The 14,712-nt window shown below is 41.7% G+C and overlaps 1 protein-coding gene across 2 annotated transcripts in view; it reads left to right on the forward strand.

Annotated features, from left to right (window-relative positions):
• Nucleotides 1-14,712, forward strand: part of SRGAP1 (SLIT-ROBO Rho GTPase activating protein 1) — a gene marked incomplete at both ends in the record, with an annotated part of 143,452 nt that overhangs the window by 63,754 nt on the left and 64,986 nt on the right. For both annotated transcript variants that reach the window (XM_080635006.1, XM_080635007.1), the window contains 2 exons: nucleotides 8,243-8,438; nucleotides 11,034-11,196. In XM_080635006.1, coding sequence (XP_080491132.1) covers nucleotides 8,243-8,438; nucleotides 11,034-11,196 — 359 coding nt within the window. The remainder of the gene's footprint in view (nucleotides 1-8,242; nucleotides 8,439-11,033; nucleotides 11,197-14,712) is intronic.

Consider the following 14,712-nt stretch of genomic DNA (forward strand, 5'->3'; position numbering starts at 1 on the left):
ACTGACATGAATTTTGTGGGAGATGGGAGTTTGACCATTGGTTGCTGGTCAGCTAAAACTGCTTTTATAGCTGTAGAAATGAAGGGGTTCTTTTGTTGCTCTTTATGAAGTGGCGTAGCTGAAATAACATTTCCTTAGGTGCTAGTTCAAATGTAGCATTTACAATCTAAACACAGAAGAACAAGTATGGAACAAGAATATACCATAGAGCATGTACTGTGTGAATTCTGTTGAATAGTTAAGAGATGGCTGGTTCTAAAAAGAAATAATTTTCTATAGAGAGAAAATAATCAGAAGAAAGGATACATTTCAGCTACTGATTAGAGCAATCACAGCACTCTGTAATAACCAAATTAAATAATAGACTTATAGAAATCTTTGGCCAGGAAGGGATGTGATTTGGGTTTTTTTCTCTTGTAGCATGCTCATGTCAATCCAGCATTCCAGACATTGCTGCAAAGAATTATTCAGAGGGGAGCCATGAGTCATTTTTCTGCTCTGCTGATGAGGAGAAAGACTTGGACATACTGAGTCTGCTTTTAATTTTCTTCTTGGCCCAAATTTGAAGTCTGCAAGGAAAGGCTCATGGTATCTTTAACAAGCATAAAAAAAACCCCATACAGTTGAAGCCCTTCAGAAGCTTTAGAATAAGTTGTCACATAGATCTTGACAGTTCAAATGACCTAAATGGGTTTTTAGACACCTACTGCATGATCACCTGTCTGCTTGACAGACAGAGATGCATACAGTCTCCTTGTCTGGCTGTCTCTTTTTTTTTCTTTTCTCTCTCAGGCTACAGGCCTTTGCCATGATCACCACAGTTGGGGTAGCTTCTGCTTTGTTTTGTTCTTAAATGTGTTTTGGGGCTTATTTGATGTAGATTCTTTGCTCTTCTCTTCTATGCTGGTGGTTTGCAGAGCTGATCTGCCTATCTGGACGTGGGACAGTTGGATTGAAAGACAGTATCTGTTCCCACAGCAGGGAGTGAGGACTGGTGAAAGACACTTACATCAAATCATTGAGGCAGAGGACGCATCTTGCATGCTGCCCTCTTCTGTTCGGCAGTGTTTCAGTCTGAGCTGGGATTTTCTTGTTGACCAAAACAAAGGCTACTCTGAGGGATGAAAGTTTTTGTCTTCAGAGTCCCAGCTCCTGTGACCAGAAGAACAAAGCATGTCATGCTCAAGGTTTGTTAGGACATAGTGCCAACACTTAGTTATGGGTGCAAAGGAGCAGTTGCCGCAGAATCAGCGGCACTCAAAATGTGGTGCAGGCAGACTGCCTGCTCAAATCCACAGTCACTTGGCAGTAGCGCTGTGGCAAGAAGTGTCCTGCCAAGTTGTTAGCTGGCACGCTGCCTTCCATTCAGGCTCAGACTGTAGGCAGCCAAGTGACCAGCAGCTGTGGCTGTGGAAGGCAGGAGGGTGTTAGTCCAAGAACAACAAGAAGAAAAGCTTCTTCAGCTACGTATAGAGGTTTTCTTAGCTTTTCCAGACATGTCTTCCCATTTCAAGGGGAACTGGAAGGTGGAAAGTGCCCTAATGCAGCCACCCCTTTTGGATACTGCTCATTGGCATCCCCTAGTTACACGGTTCTGGTTGGGGAGATGTTGTTGATCAGTCTGTGGCTGCAGTAGGTAGGAGGGTGTTTGCTTGAATGTATAGAACAAAGTTTGCTGCTGCAAGGAGGGAATTGTTCTTTCCCTGCTCTCTTTGTTTCAACAAGACAACTGAAGTGACCTGTAAATAATTGTCTTCATCCTGCAGGTGGCTTCTCCATCAGCTTCCCTTGATAATGGCTGCACAAGGACTGTTTTTATCTTTAAGCGTGCCAAAGTGCTTGAATGAACAGGGTTAACAGTTTTCAAAGGGGTTGACAGGTGTCAACAGGGGCTTCAGATTCCTGACCCTTTGTACAACTTTTTAGATACTTAGCTTGCTTCTGACTCCCCATCCATTTCCACAGACTACTACAGCCTGGAGATGTGTTCCATCGAAGGTAAACTCAGCCACATCCCAAAAAAACCCCAAACAAACAGCGAGTCTGAAATGAATTAGATTAATTAGATTGGATATAAAGAAGAAATTCTTTACTGTGAGGGTGGTGAGGCACTGGAATGGGTTGCCCAGGGAGGTTGTGAATGCTCCATCCCTGGAGGTGTTCAAGGCCAGGTTGGACAGAGCCTTGGGTGACATGGTTTAGCGTGAGGTGTCCCTTCCCATGACAGGGGGTTGGAACTAGATGATCTTAAGGTCCTTTCCAACCCTAACTATTCTGTGATTCTATGATCCTAATTATCTGGGAAATGACACAAAGCCACACAGTAAATTCAGAGCTGAGCGGTGCTTTGCAGAGGTTTCACCTCAAGTGGAAACATGCATAGAGCTGTATGCTCAGCATCCTAAGTGAAATCAGCTGGGAGGCAGAGCAAAGTCCATGAAAGTCATGCCTTCAAAAGCTCAAGGGCATCGCTGTCCATGCAGCCATACTTCTTACTTGCATGTTGAACACAGGGAAGTGATTTTCACTAGTCTGTCATAAAAAGTTAATGTTTTGGGACAGGCTCAATATCTTTTTAAAGGCATCTCTGCAGTAGCTTGCGAGATACTCACCCCAGCATCTCTCATCAGCTGTCAGGCTGGTGGAATTTCCCGGCTTTTGAAGTGGAATTTTGTGCTTGATGTCCAGGGAAATGGCAGGAAGGACCTGGAAGAGAGCGTGAGCCAAATTCCCTGCCATTTGTCATAGAAATACTAGCTTTCTAGCCACGGATCTGGTCAACACTAGTAGCTTCAGGCTGTGTATCTCGGAGAGGAGTATCAGGAGCTGGGACAAAGCACCCACCACATGACTGATACTTCTCACCATCTTTGTCTTCTTGTCTGTTGAGAGGCAGGATAAAGTCCCTAGGAGATGTGGGAACACTGATCCTAGGGGTAACATGGCATTAGGGAGTACTAAATGTGCACAGGGGCACCTCCAGGCCCTTCTCAGTGATTCCTGCTGTGGCTTCTCTGCTGGCAGCATCATTGTTGGACTGTAGCTAATCATCTTCCTGAAACAAAACCTATATTCCAGATGCTGGCCAGCTGCATTCAGCTGGACCAAAGCTCTGCCCATCTCAATGGAGAAGTCAAAAGCAAGTCCTTACAAAGGCAGAAGGCTGAGATGAAACTAGAAAGATCAGTCCCTCGATGCAGCACCCCAGCTTCTAGCATCAGGCTCGGACATGAGCCTTTCTTATGCTAAATAACTGAGACACAGTGAGAGTCATGTAAGACTCAAGTGTCTTCATGGAGGAACTGCAAGATGATTAATGTTTCAATATCTGCTTAATTACAAGTGCATGTTGGTCACCAGATGATGTCTAGGCTGAATTTAAGGTCTGAGTCTTTTCCTATGAAATATGATCCAGATATTGTAAATGTGACAGTGAGGGATATGTGTGTTCATACCTCATGGGGTAAAAAAAAAAAATAGTAAGTTGTAATGGTTTAGAAATAAAAAGTCTAAAATACTAGGTGTTGTCCTTAGTGTATTTGATGAGACATTTGTGAGTGGTTTTAAACTAATCTAAAATTGTGATTTTTCTGTGAAGGAGGTATATAAAGAAAGATGTGAGGTGATACAGCTTTGCCTGAAGTTACCCGAGCTGATAAAACCTGCAAACATAACTGTGCCTTGTGAGAGCCATTCTGTACTTTTGAATAGTTCTGATGAGCTACTTGCTTTTATAATCTTTTGCAGGGTGAGGCCCTGAGGCTGTATTATTACCCAATAATACTGCTGCATTAGCGTGTCTGCGTAGTTCATGTATTGTAATCCTGACTTAGATATAGCTCCCTGCCAGACAGGGTGAGGCAGCAGGTGGAAGGCTCACAGTGGGGTAGCCAGGGAGAAGTGTCTGGCTCACGACACCTTCCCGAGCCTTCAGCAAACACCAAAACCTTGGCAGGGCTGCTCCGCAAGCACAAGAGTTAATTCCATTTAAATGTGAATTAAAGGTGACAGGCTGCAACAGCTTTTGGGGTGGCCTGGGCAGGCATGTAACAGCGCCATGAAGTGTTCATTAGAGTTGCTTTGGTCAAGAGTTGGTGATGAGTGTTCATGGTGGTCTGGAAGGTCTCCAAGGGCTGACAAGACTGGGCACAGCCTAGCGCAGGGTGTCAGGGGCTCTGCAGCATCGCAGGGCAGGGATGCGGGAGTTGCAGTGGAGGTACTGTGGTGGGGTGGCAGTCCACATGCAGAGTGTTGTTCTGGGATTAATTTGGCTAATACTGTGGATTTACAAGGTGTCCAGCTTCTGTGGGGGTTTCCCATGGCTTTTTGGGATGTGATGGAGCCTGGTGCTTTGGTGTGCATGGAAGTGAAGGTGAGAAATTTTGTTCCTTGCCAGTGTGGCCAGCATCATCATTATGTGTCACATTGCAGTATATCTCACCATGGGTACCTTCAGGGGAGTCACTGGCCTTTAACCAGTTGCACCTGTCTTCTCCAGGGTAGCACAGTGTATTACTGCAGTGCTGTATAAGTAATGGTTTGTACTAACTGTACTGTGTGCAAAGAGTTAACCTACATGAGTTTATTTCTGATTATGATTTGGGTGATGTCAGTAGTTCAGCTTCATCCACTCTATACTTAACTCTCAAAACAGCTATAATCTTGTTTTGTTTTGCTTCTCATAGTGCACTGATTTAACCTCATGTCAGAAGAAAACAAAGTTTTGTTGAAAGTTTAGAGCTATATTTTGAAGGCTGCCACAAATAAAACCTAATTTAATGCAGTAATTCTAGAAGGTGGTGTCAATGAGGGCATAGTTGAAATAACTTTTAACATTAGCATCTTTAGAAAGGAACTCTACTCAGAGATGATTGATTTCATTATGGTCACATTAGCTGCATCCTTGCTTATGTTGCGTGTGCAAATCTTGGACAAAGGAATTTTTTCCTATTTGATGTTAATTCAGTCTGTTGAATTTTCTGCAGTGAAAATGGATAAGATTTCTTTTGAACCAGACCTTGGCCAGAAAACCAGTGAGCATGACTCAAAGCTGCTATACGGAGAAGGAGAAGGTGTTAATTCATCCAGGCTTTAAACTGCCTATTCCTGACACAAAGTAGCCTGGCAATCATTTGACATCAGCTACCCTGCAGAGCAGAATTGGACAATGTCATTGTCTATTACAGCTGGTATCAGTTCGACTTTGAATTTAAATGTGCCAGCAAAATAAGAGAGGCAGCCTTCTGCTGCCTGCTGCACCTGTCTCTGTATCTGTGGAGTTTGGGCTCTAGTAGTTTTTAACTTGGCACTTTCATGGCATATTGGGTATATATGTCTTTGAATACCGGGCAACAAATTTCCATGCCACTCTTTATAGCCCTGGGGAAATCACACATGTGGATTGGTTGAAGAAGATAGTGTTGCCTTGGTGCATTTTTCCATAGCAGTAGGTAATGTGTTCATTGCTAGTACTTGGACAGTGGTGATTTTGGGATGCACAGCCGCTCAGGCTGGCTGGTGGTTATGCCAGTGTTTGTGAGGAATGTATGTTTTTTGGGGGGTGGGTTTGTTTTTTTGTTTGGTTGGCTGGTGTGTTAAAATCCACAGCGTGCTTTTACGAGAAAGTGAGAATCGCAACATTTGCTCGTTTGATGTCTTATTCGTTGCCATCTCCTTAGCCTGCCAGTGTGGCATTACACAAGTTACTAGTAAAAGAAGAATTAAAAAGTGCAGGAGCAGAAAGACATGAAAGACTGGAAGCAGAACTGTATGCTGAAGTCTCTTCTGCACACTCTGGCCAGCTGGCACAAGTGGGTATACATGTCCCCTTTTTCTCCTCCATCAGGAGGCCGTGAGTTCTCAGCCTTTTGGAGCCAGCATGTTCTTTCTCCTTGTCGAGATTCCCACAACTGTGGAAATTCCTTCATAAAGCTGCAGTCCCCCTGTACCCATAACTTACCACCTTACTCAGAGCTTGGACACCTCCAGCCATCAGCTTTCAGAGATTATGCTCCAGTTTTGTTTTCTAATATACAAGTTTGCAGGAAGCCACTACTGTCCACTGGAAGTCTAGACAGCATCAGAAAGCTAATGCAGATTCTCATATTGTATCTGTCATCCCTTGTTCATTGCATCTCTATTCATATATTCCTGTTTCTAAAATCTTACTCCTGTTACTATGGTGAAAGCCTGCCTAAAAAGGAAGAATTATAGCAGCAAGATCCACTGACCTACAAAATAATCAGAACATAGTTGCTCTGTACAGAGCTCTGCTTTTAAAGTAACTGGTAGAAAGTCTGTAGTGGGAAAAGGAGGTGGCCAAGCTACATAGATTTGTATTTAGTCAAAACTCCAGCTTATGAGCAGAATTGCTGCTTCTGATCAGTGAATCTGTATAACTTGTTTCCTATATGCAGGATTTTTCCATGATTGCAGTATTAAAAGTAGTAGACACCCAAAAAAAGCACTCTTGGGATTTTGGTTCTGTTAATCATAGAATAGTTAGGGTTGGAAAGGACCTTAAGATCATCTAGTTCCAACCCCCCTGCCATGGGCAGGGACACCTCACACTAATAACCTTCCAGCTCCAATGTGATTTTCTCCTCTATGTACATGAATGTCATTGATACAGTGTTGTGTTACAGTGGCTTATCCTTGCTGGAGGCATGGTCCTTTTCCAACAAACTGATTTGAAATTAAATGAAAACCAAACCATGATTTTTTCAGTTCACCTCCCTGACTATAAAAATGGATGGTCTCATTAATGATTAACACAGCAACTGGTAGCTTAAAGGAGATCTGGAAGAAAATACTGCAGTGCCTCCCTCCTCCAGTAAATATATTGCATAACATTTTTTATGCTCACACTACCTTATTTCAGTATACACATTTGAATCCCAGCAGCATGGATTTCTGCCTTCATACCTGCTTCAAGATCAATAAGGATGCACTAGTTCCCCATTGCATCAGATATATTTTTGTAGTGTTATTTCTAGTAAATGGTTTGCAGTTCGCTGTGATGTTAGCAGAGGTTTTTAGAATGCTATTCTTTTTCAAGCCAGTGAGGCATCTAAGATTTCCAACATCATCTTGCCTGCAGCATGGTTACATCATTAGGAATTGAGTAAAAGTTCACAGCAATTCTGCATTTACACGGACATCACTTCTGGCATGTTGTTTTGGTATCAGTAAGTCCCCGTTACAGCATTAAACTGTTTAAAAATACGCACATCTATTCTGGTCACAAAATGTTTACTCCTGTGTTTACTCCACAAGGCTGGATTACGCTGAGCCTGGGCAGCTGACAAAACTCTAATGAAGCAGTCTTTCAAAAGAACCAGAGGGATGTTTTTAGACTTGGTGTTCCCATAATGGGATGAACTGCTTAGCGCTAAAGAAATGAAAGTGCTAAAAAAAAAAAAAAGGAGAAAAAAGAAAAAACTACCACATAGCAATTGTGCACGTAGCAAATGGTGGTAAGAAATCTGGAGGCTTTTCCCTGTTACTCTAGATGATAACTGTGAGCATATATCCTCTTCTAAATTGATTTTGATTTACATTAATGAGTGTACCCCAGTGTCTGGAACCTTGTGCAAATCTTCAAATAGCTATTTCTAAATATACACAAATTCTTCCCTCTATATTCACTGCAAAATATTGATGAATCCATTTATAGTACACCAGTTCTCTCCCTGCCAGAGATGGGGCAGATACAGAAGCTTATCTGTGCACAGATATGGTAGATGATGCTTTCAGAGTTTATCACAAGGTTGTTTCCGTTAGTGTACATGATGATACCAACCAGCATGGGCCAGCTGGCCCAAAAGCTTCTTGTTTGTCCTGTCATTTTTCAGGGCAGCAGAAGGAGCTGCTACTGAAATGGTTGTATGCCATCTCCTGCAAGGAGGTCACTTCAAGTCAGATCTGTGCTAATGCCAGAGGTCAGGAAGAGGATGGAAGAGGAAGGAGAAGGCAGGTGTTCTGCTCACGTGAGCCCAGCAAAGTCCTGCTCCCTTGCCATAGCTGTTTGTGAGACAGGCAGCAGGTGGGAGGATGCTGCAGCTTAAGTCAGTGGTGGCAGAAGTGAGAGCTGCCACTGCTGTGTCCCACCCCAGGATCTGAATCCAGATCCAGCTGGTGCAGCTGTGATGCTGATGGGCTGGAGTGTTGGTAATTTGGGTTGGTAACACTTAATTCTCATCTGCTTTCACTGACCTGGGTGGATATGTGTTTCCTTCATTAGAGATCCGAGCTCAACTCATCGACCAGCAGAAATGCCTGGAGCAGCAGACTGAAATGAGAGTGCAGCTTCTTCAGGACCTGCAGGATTTCTTCCGCAAGAAGTCGGAAATAGAAATGGAGTATTCCCGAAACCTGGAAAAATTGGCAGAGAGGTTCATGGCAAAGACAAGAAGTACAAAGGATCATCAGCAATACAAGTGAGAGAGATTTCCTTCCCCTTCACCCCCATGTTAGCCATTGCTGGAGTGCTGCACCACTCTCTGCTTCTGCTGGTTTTGAGAGCTGCTAGGCTGAGCCCAGGTTCAAAGACATGTTTAAAATTCCCACCCATGTTTAGCAGCGTAGCAGTTCTCATTGCAGCTGAAGGTAGATGGGTGCCTAAATCCTGTTTTGTTGCTATGCCCCCCTGCAATTATTCATGTAAGCTTCTGACAAGTGGGTTCAGTTTCTTAAACGGTAAGCTGCACAAATATTACCCCTAAGCTACCATACGGAATTTAAACTGCCCGAAATACAGATGAGTATCTGAAAGAGATGCAGAGCCCCAAGAGGACTTGAAAGCTGTGTGCTGATCTGTTACAGTGGAGTTGATAGGATCTGAAAGTGTCTAAATAAAGGTTAATCACCATTAGAAAGAAAAAGGACAAGAATTTTGGCAAAAAGGCATTAAGAAAGAAATCTACTTTGATTTGTTGTTACATGTGGACTTGAGCTTCCTCTTGACCCTTCTTATTCCAAGAAATGAAGATGATGTGAATGTTATGCCTTGCTTACAATTTAATGTATCCCTTTCATGGCGTAGTAACTTGTGTGTGAACCAAAATTGGTCGAGTAGTATCTGGCAAAACCTGTGTGCAGCATGCTTTCTAAAGTGTTTCAAATACATTACTTGCTGTCATAGTCTCATCTGGTTATTTTCCAGGCTTGAGCTGATTAATAAATGCATTCACTTGGCCCTGTTATGCTTAGAGGTATAGAACAATATTCTGTATTTGCAAAACCAAAAAATAAATTACTTTTTCCACTGCCCAGTCAGTGCTGTGCTGGAGATACACAGATAGAGCTTTTGTTTCAGGACAAAGGTCTTTTCCAAACACATCTGGCAATGGAAAAGTTAAGCCAAATACAGCTTGCACAGTTCAAAAGAGCAGCAGTATATATTTCTTCGCATTCAGTTAAGTGACTCGGTGAGTCTGTGAAATAACCAGCGTGTGTATGTCACCACTTCAAGAGAACCCTGGCTTTTATTCAGCCTGCGGAAAAATCTTTTTGCCTTGTGCATGCAAACTTCTTTCCTCATTCTTAAGCATGTTAAATCCAGACTGGCAGATGTGCACAGGGGTTATTGCTGGAGTCCTGCCTTTGGCATTGCTCTGCATTTATCCGCTTTGAGAAGAGGTTGCAGCAAAAGTTACTTTAACTATGTAACTGTTAACTGGTGGACCTGTGCTGTTCCCACCATTCCTCCTAGAAGAGGCAGGAGGATCTCACAGATTAGTTATGGGACATGCAGAAGCAGTGAGGACCTAGTAGTATCAGCATGGCCCGTCAGGGATGCTCATGTTGACTGACCTGGCTGATAAAACCCAGAAGCTCCTTGCTGTAACACTTAAGATGTCCATCTCCAACAAAACGGGGAAGTTTCCTTAACTCATTTCTGATTCACGGCAAAGCAAAACACTGATGTTTAAGAAAAGGATTTTGTCTGTTAATCATTTGTCATTGCTTTGATTCTGAGGTAGAAGCTAAAGGTAGACAATTAGATGAGGAATTAAAGGGCGTGTTTCTAACAGTGGGAAGAGTTAATTATTGAAACAATTTTCCAAGAGTTGAAGGAGTTTCTCCCTCAATTCAACACCACCTCTGCCTGTTTTATCATCATGTTCTTGATCCTTTCGACATAGGAATATCCCTGCACAAGAGGGGAAAAAGAGAAGGAAAAGAAAACCAAGAGCAGTGAGTTTCTCAAGCACTTAGTTCCAAGGCAAACTGGAAATTAAAATTTCAATAAAATCATAAGGCAAATTTTTAAATAGGTTATTGTTGGCTGTGAAATTGTTGTTGAACTACTTGTATTTTTATTTTGCTTTGTATAAAAGAAATAAGAAGTCATCTGTGATTTTGCTTTTTTCAATATTATAAGCTTGGAGTGTGCCTACAATGCAAAAAGCCTGAAAAGGAAATTCCAAACTGGACTGTTGTGGAAAAAGTCTGGTCCTGCTGTTTGTCTTGTAACTGAACCGTCTGGGATTGGCAGTAGCACTGTATTTATGAATGCTGATCACAGAATATGTATGCTTGTGACATAAACTACTTTTAAGTAGTTATACAAATCCATTGCAGTGAAACAGCTACACCTGTGATATTACTCATGAAGGATTTGGAATGCGCTTGCAGTGCTTGTTTGTTTCTAATGTCAGAAATTAATTACTGTTACTCTTTCAACAGTGATCTTTATTGATTTTCAAATAAACAAGTACTCCATTTGTCAGCAATTGTGAGCTTTGTGGAGAGTTTGGGGTTTTTTGTACTCTCAGGTAGTTTGCACTGTTCAGAATTCTTACACTTTTTCTATATTTTTGTGTCCCTGCCTCTTGGGACTTGTAAAATGTGTCTTAAAAGTGATCTGAAACTTGCCTAACCTGAGTTATTCCAAGCGTGTATTGACTGACTGTTCAGAAGCAACCATTTTTACAGAACGAGTTAGGACTGTAAATGTCAGGGAGATGTTTGTGTTAATAATGTAACTTTTATATTTCTATACATAATACATGTGTGTATCTTCTCCTTAGGAAAGATCAGAACCTCTTGTCACCGGTGAATTGCTGGTACTTACTCCTGAACCAAGTGAGAAGAGAAAGCAAAGACCATGCAACATTGAGTGATATCTACCTGAACAATGTGATTATGCGGTTCATGCAGATAAGCGAAGACTCCACCAGAATGTTCAAGAAGGTAATGCCTCTCCTGCAGTTCTCCAGACGGGCTTGCAAGATGTGTGAGGGAGGCAGAAGTGTCCTAATAGCTAGCATTTGAGGAGAAGATTCAGCACACGTAGCATAAAATGTGTTTTAGCACATGTATAAATTCTTCATGACTGTTCTCACAGAGCAAATTCTTAGTGCTGAAATGCCTGGGAAACTGCTGTATATGCTGGTGACCTTAAGAGCTGAATTGCAAATATCCTAAAGGCAGGGAAAAAAGCCTGTTCTCTCAAAAGCACACTTGTCTACCCATGCAGAAAGGAAACAGTTTTCACTTAGGACTCCCAAAATAGTAATGCGGTATTAATGAATTATTTGTAAAAACAGTATTTCATTGTAACCCTGATACGCAAGAAACATTCAAGCCAAAGTAAGGGTGTGTCTTATAATGCCATAGCATAAAGATGGTAGTGTATACTGCAATGGTCCTAAAAGTGGTTTTGTCCCTTCTCAATATTAAATATGAACATACACTTTTGATAACATAACTATTTCTGTTAGATCATTTAAGCATTGTCTCTCTACATGTTTGTCCTTGTTATGTGCCCATTATTTGTTTTCATAACACGTACAGTGTGTAAATCCCTTTTGTGCTAAGCAAGCACTCTGGGCAGTCTTAGTTTGAGATCTGCGTAATGTGTTTGTAGTCACTGTTGTTATAATGTTCTGAAATAAAAATAGATTATAAATGTGTATCCGTTCGTCACAGTGGGATGCTGGTAGGCAAGCGTCACGCTGAGAAGAGTTCAAAAACAGTAAAGGTTAAAGGATGTGTGTGACTAAATGATGGCAGTGGTGCCCAAATAATGTTTTCAAAACAAGGAACTGATTTCACATATACCTGACCACAATCCTATATAGATAGTGATGGGGTGGGAAGAAGAATCATTTAGGGACCACATAGGTTATACTTAGAGGAAAAAAAAGTAAAAACAGGAATCAAATTTATTAGTGTACATTAAAACCAGTAACAGTAATAGAGTTGAAATTTATAATTTCTTAGTAATGGTCTGTTCATATAATATGTCTGATGCATAAAACTAGTTCACAAACCACTAAACGTACTAATATGGACAATTATTACAGAAGTTAAAAAGACAATGGGAAAAGCGATTTGATCATGCTGCAGTACTATGTGGAGATATCTCAGACTTGCGTGGACCAGTAGAAATCTTTTGGTATTGAATCTGGAATAGTTTTTCAGTTGTTTATTTCATATCACGAAATCTCTTCTTCACTAGGCGTACGTTATTAGACTGGCCTGTTTGCTTTCAGCGTAATTCAGTTCTTTAGCACTGGAAATCTTGCTTTTCCTTCCCTTCTCTCCAGGTGGACTGTATGAAAAAATCTAGATAAAGTTTTCTGTGGAAAAGTGTGTGTCCTCATTTATTCACTCATAACTTATTAATGGAGATTGCTTCAGCTTATCTCTTGGAAGGAGAATATTTGGACATTGTCAGTGCATTAACAGGAAGCATATTGTCCCATCTTCCTGACAGACTTGTCTCTTTCCTCCACGTTGTGCCCAGGAATGCTCAACATCTCAAATTTTCCCTTTCTAGCAAAGCTTCTTAAAGGAGCACAAGCAGCTGTTCATGCTTTTTTATTCCTAAATTGGCTCTTCTACAGGGGGATTAAGAGAAGGGAAATTGAGGGAGTCCTGCTGTGCAATAATCTGGAGCTCACATTAGTGGAGCCCAGATCCTCAATAGCCCTATCCTACCTTTCATCAGGGTTTGCCAGCTGACTCTCAGCATGAAAGTGTCACATCAATCAGCTGTTAGCTGAGGTGGAGCATGGGCAGAGTGAGCTCAGCAAAGGCTGTGTGAAGGGATCTGAGCCAGGCTGGTAGCGTGAGGGGCAGGGTGGCAGGAAGACATGTGTCACCTCACCATGCTGCAAGTGAGATTCATGGGCATGTGGCCTGAAAGTGGCAGTGGTTGTTCACCAGTATCAGTTCTGAGCACACATTTTTAAGACAGTCTGCCAGGAGTCAATATTTCTTGGAGAAAGTTGGTATTTCCAGTAACTCCCTATGTGCACAGTTCTTGCTGTGGTGTTTGTGGCAAAGTGCTGGTGATTTATATGTTGTTATTCCTAGCTGCACAACTGGTTATACCTTGAATGATGAAGCTCCAGTTTCTCTTCTGGGAAAGGGAAGGGAGTTATGAAATGAGGTGAACAACATTGGACAGAGAGAAAACCAAGACCTGTGCAGAAGTTGAAGCTATTAGCAAATCATCTTGCATTACTGATAAGCTATGTTTAGTCCAAATGGGCAGCTTCAACCATAATAGTCTTTAAAGGTGCCTTCCAATCCAAACCATTCTATGATTCTGGGATAATTTCTGTCAGATGTGAACGAACAATCTAACTTAAGATATGTCACAGACTGCCTCAGAACTCCTTAATGGAGATCAACCAGGCAACAGGAAGAGATTGGGTGCAAAGCACGTGTCCTGTACTACAGCCCCTCTTGCGGGAGAGAGGTCACAGGAGCAAGGAGAAGGTGCACTTAGAATGAGAAAGGTGACATCCAACGCCCTGCTCCATCAACATTGTATTCTCCCTAAAGAAAATAGCATGGAATTTGCTGGAGATCTGTAAGCATCAAATAAAGCATTTAAACAATTTCTGTTACTTTCTGTAGGCTACTTTTGAAAAAGACTGGATTTGGAATAAAATTCTGTCAGAGAAAACCATAATCAGTCTCAGGTGGTGTCATCCCTATGAAAGTGAATGGGATTTGTTCACTGTTCACAGATTTCAGGTTAGAGACATGCTATATCCTGCAGGTACTTCTACACTTGTGCCTGATCATACTTTTCTGTGAAACATGTACTCTCTCTAAGTAATAAATGTAAATAAGAAGAACAGTAGTAACATGAAGAATTCAAAATAAAGACTTAACAAGTCCATGTTTAATATCTTACTGCAGTCCATGGCCAAGGGCAGGAAATACACCTGTCTAACATATCTATACTCCATTGGCTCTCACAGCAGTGCACATAGGAGCATTTAATGTCATTTTAAGTAATTACCAGCTAATCAAATTTCTCTATATTCAATAATTAGATCATTTAATTATATATCTTACAGTTACACCTCATAGTGGTATGCATCACTATTATCATCTTGTGTTAGTTCTCCCTCAGTTTTGCAGCAACAGCTTCTGCATCTTTAGAGGTGCTTTAGCTCTGCTTCCATGTCTGGAGAAAGGGAATGTAGAAAGTAGATTGCCCCATTGCTCACAAGCAAGATGAGGAGACAATAGCAAAGTTACTCTGAGCTTTCTGGCTCTTTCTGCTGCCTTTTTTTTTTCTCCCCCTCTCTCCTCCTGAGAAGATGAGGCTTCCCATTCTTCTCAGTGGTAGCCCTTACTGACTTGTTCCACCTCACTGGTGGGCAATTAGGTGCACAAATGAAACTTTTCCATGAAGTGAGATAAATATTTTCTAGAAGGATAGTGTTTTGCATGCTGTCCTAA

Source organism: Psittacula echo, assembly GCF_963264785.1.
Source record: "Psittacula echo genome assembly, chromosome: 1".
NCBI lineage: Eukaryota > Metazoa > Chordata > Aves > Psittaciformes > Psittacidae > Psittacula > Psittacula echo.